General features: G+C 51.5%; 2 protein-coding genes across 2 annotated transcripts; both read left to right on the top strand.

Annotated features, from left to right (window-relative positions):
* Positions 1-298: 298 nt before the first annotated feature.
* Pmar_PMAR017859 (conserved hypothetical protein) lies at positions 299-2,156 on the top strand (the record flags this gene model as incomplete). The annotated part of the gene is made up of 9 exons (XM_002775076.1): positions 299-398; positions 444-592; positions 717-799; positions 854-934; positions 1,027-1,160; positions 1,188-1,396; positions 1,530-1,784; positions 1,835-1,985; positions 2,035-2,156. 9 exons carry the CDS (start codon positions 299-301, stop codon positions 2,154-2,156), a joined length of 1,284 nt encoding a protein of 427 aa, XP_002775122.1.
* Positions 2,157-2,262: 106 nt separating this feature from the next.
* On the top strand, positions 2,263-3,588 carry Pmar_PMAR017860 (hypothetical protein). Its single transcript, XM_002775077.1, has 5 exons — positions 2,263-2,348; positions 2,403-2,511; positions 2,555-2,664; positions 2,727-2,914; positions 2,970-3,588. The coding sequence occupies exons 1-5, from the start codon at positions 2,265-2,267 to the stop codon at positions 3,487-3,489; spliced, it is 1,011 nt and encodes a 336-aa protein (XP_002775123.1). The 5' UTR covers positions 2,263-2,264; the 3' UTR covers positions 3,490-3,588.
* Positions 3,589-3,790: the final 202 nt, after the last annotated feature.

Here is a 3,790-nt window from a genome sequence, read left to right on the forward strand (position 1 = left end):
ACACATTTCATCTCGGACACCACATTTCAGATCCGGCCGCTACCACATGCAACATCAATGCTGCTCGCAGCCACTTCCTCGCGGTAAGACACTGTTTTGATTCCTATGTGTAGACTGAGCGGCTTCCTCATGTGTAGTTGGCCGCTGAAGATAAGGGGATCGGGCTGCATCTATGAGCGGATCGTGTAGCACTACGGCTAGTGGCAGGAGACAGATCTTGTGAGAATGTTTCAATTTTGCGATGAAGCGAGTTGGATTGGACCTCTTATATGGGTTGGGAGTAGTTGTGTCGCGGGCAATGCTATCGGCGGATCGGAGGGCTATATATGCTTCTCGGTTTCTAAGTCCTCCAGGCTTCATGAAGCGTCTTAAACAACGGGGGAAGCCTCGGAATACTGGTGAGGGTTCGGTGGGATGGTGATGGAGGTAGCTGGGACCGTTAGGGCCGTTCGAGAATCCTGTGAGACGTTTTGTGCGGCTGCGGGAGAAGGCTCGAGAGTTCTCCAGGATGCCACCTCCGAGGCGAATACCTCTTGCGAAGGCCCCCCGATACAGGCCGATGATGCTCAAGGAGGTAGGAGGCGTACCGCAGGTGAGCACAGGGGACCATCTCGAGAGAGTTGTATGGTCATTGGAGTGTCGTTCCTTGTTTCATCGCATCATCAACCTGGAAGTATGCTAGGGATGTTCAATCTCGGCATCTGCATGTGTGGAAGGTCTCGCCCCTTGCTCTCGAGAAACGCCTAGACTTCCTGCTCTCGGCGGCTGCTGTTAAGCAGCAACTTGCAGAGCCCCTGAGGTAGGTCAGCCTAGGGTGTAGCAATAGTCGTAGATGATTCCTGTGTTACCGTAGGATCGGCTATACGCCCTATGTTGTGGAGCGGTTGGCTTGGGAGAGGCAGATGAGAGATTTACGGAAGATCTATCGAGCACAGTAGGCGTTTTACGCGGAGGAAGTATTCTTCCGGCTTACATTCTATTTGATGTTGACTAGGACGACCGGAGAATTTCTTGGACTGTTGGTAGGTACTTACAGAAGCTAGATGAGGTGACTAGAGAAGAGCAGCAGAGGGAGATAGCATTGTACAAGCAGAGAAACAAGAACGATGGGAGAAGCGGCAGGCTCGTATACAGGCTATTAGTAGGCGACCTCAGCCGCCGTATTCTGAATCTGATTTAATCATCAGGCATGGACCAGAAACGGCGGGCGGTGTTGAAGGATCGTCTGCGTATAGAAGCTCGGGTTAACGAGGCGATTGAGATGACGAGACACTCTAAGCTTAAAGTGAAAAGAATGCTCTTCCTGCAGAGACTGCAGGACAGGGCACAATATATCACAGACAAGAACTTGGATGCTCGGCTGCCGGACTCAGATCCCACGGATCCTCAAGCAAAGGTGGGGAGTATCTTACGGTTTCGTCTTGCACGGCCTTGGTATCTTATGGTTTCATGATTCTTTCCGCAACTTCGAGATCTGTTACTTCATCAGAGTAGGCTAGAGGTCTTATATGGTTTGGTTCCTACCGTAGGCGGCGCCTCTTCGTGGTGATCCGAAGGCTATTATGGACAACCCAGATGCCGTCAGTCTACTCAACAGAGATGTTAATACTGAGCTGCTGCTGCGACAAGTTGGTGGGGCCGCCGAGTTTCCAAGGAATCGCAACCGACGTATTCATCCGACCTCCAATGTCTTCCGAGAGGCTATGGAGCTGTCTTATGATGTTCTACCCGAAGATGACGATCTTGAAGATGTTGATGACGGAGATGACGATGAGGTTGATAAGGTAGGGAGTTTTTGATCGAGAACTCGTTCTGTAGGATGACTGTTCATCAGCCGGACGCCCTTGGTCTGACGCGAGCCCTGTCGAACCAGCAGCGAGCGGATCTGTACTACGGCAACTTGACTGGTGACGAGAAGCTCGAGATCATTGAGCATAAGATTGGCATGCTGCAGGAGAAGCAGAAGAGGGAAGAGGAGGCGAAGGGTAGGCCGAGGCCTTGTGAAGTTATAGGAGTTCCAATGTGTTACTGTAGGCAGCGCTGATATCCTCACTACGAAGATGCTCGACCTCTTGACTGCTGCTAAGGTCGCGTATTTGGAAGCACAGACAGTGAATGAGATGAAGAAGGGAATCGATAGAGATGATGAAGAGTGATGTCATCGTTGGGAGTATTCGTTTCGAGTGATCCATGTTTCCTCGGTCGGGTGTTGTGTTGTGTCTGTCGCTATAGTGTAGTATAGTTTAAGTGGTCGCCGTTTTTATATGACCACAGTAACGATGGCTAAGCCAGTGGATTCGCCGAGTGCCTCACATCCAATGCGCCAGGGCTCATGCAAAACTGCGGTGGTAAGCCACCTGATGTGGGTTCCCCAGGCGTGGCTCCTGATTGGGTTGGTTCAGGTCACAGTAGAGACTCGGGACGACAGGGTGAGCACCGCAGTCGGGTCGATATCGTTCGACTGGGCCACGCCTCATCACTTGGTGGTTGACGACTGTAGGATTACATTAAGTAAGATGGTACTCTGAAGCGGAGCGGAGGACGGTGTATGCAGGCGGCCCATTCCGAGTGACCGTCCAAGACAAGAGTGACCTCAGCCGCGCTCGGGCTGATCCTCATTTCGCTCAGTGGGTGGAGACTGGCATTCGCAGCATTGATATTGATGTAAGGAATTCTTCTAACGTAATTTGCCGGGTCGGTTGTACCTTTTGCTGTGTTTCTCGTAGATATGTGAAGGCCCCGAGGACTTCTTCGACGGTCTGCATTCGTTCCTGGTATACGCTGGTGGTCGTTATCGCGTGCCATGGGACTCCTGTGGGTCTGTTGGAAGCAACCTTTTTGACCACTTCTGCGATGCTTTGGATACTGTGTTTCTACAAATCGCAGACAAGGCAGCCTGCTGTGTGTTCAAGTGGTAAGTGCGAGCTCACGGTATGGGCTGATGATGGCAGGGCATTGCTCGTTGTCAGGGTCGATAGAGTGGCAGAAGCGTTTGGTGCTGATGATCCTAACGCGATAGCCGTTCCTAGTTCTCCTGTTTGGTCTGTTGGCACCGACACTAAGCAGGAGGTTGGGACGACAACAAGCAGCAGCTCTACCTTTGGCACGCAGTGTGGTGACGATGAGGAGGATGTTGTTCTGGTGGAGAGAAGAGAGTCCACACCGACATTGGCCGACTCGGAGTTCTGGCAAGACTGTGCAATGCCGGAAGCTGTTATCATCAGCAATGCGGTCATCTCCGATGAAAGAGAGGGAGCTGACGGGACGCCCGACACTACTTCAAGTGAAGCGAAGGATGACGTTAGAGACGTCGTGGCACGAGTGATCGGTGTGGGTTTGATGGGAGCCCCCATGGAGATGGCGACAGGTGGAGAAGATTTCGATGGTGTTATGGTTGAGTGTGACACCATCAGCGAGTTCTGTGAGGTTGGATCAGAGGACTGTCACACTGACGGCGCCTCCGATTGCGAGTCGTGGGTCGCCTTGTAATGCGGTGGATTATGCTGTAGGACCCTTTTGAGAAGGGCTGGCTGTCTAGTATAGATGAGCAGGACGGTCTAAGTCTTGTTCTATTAAGGACGATTAATTTGTTGCTTTTGTCCGATTTTTACCAGGCACGCGATCACAGTTGAGTTTTAGTGTTGGGTCAATGGTAGACGTAAAGAAATTTGATTGTCGCCCGGTGATGTTGGGGAGCATACATAGCCACAACTCGAGGCAGTAGTTTAGTTTTGGTTGTAGGCTGCTCTGTGAACTGAGAGCTCCTGTGCTATTATTGTCATATGCTAGT

This window comes from Perkinsus marinus (assembly GCF_000006405.1).
Source record: "Perkinsus marinus ATCC 50983 genomic scaffold scf_1104296956752, whole genome shotgun sequence".
Taxonomy (NCBI): Eukaryota; Perkinsozoa; order Perkinsida; family Perkinsidae; genus Perkinsus; species Perkinsus marinus.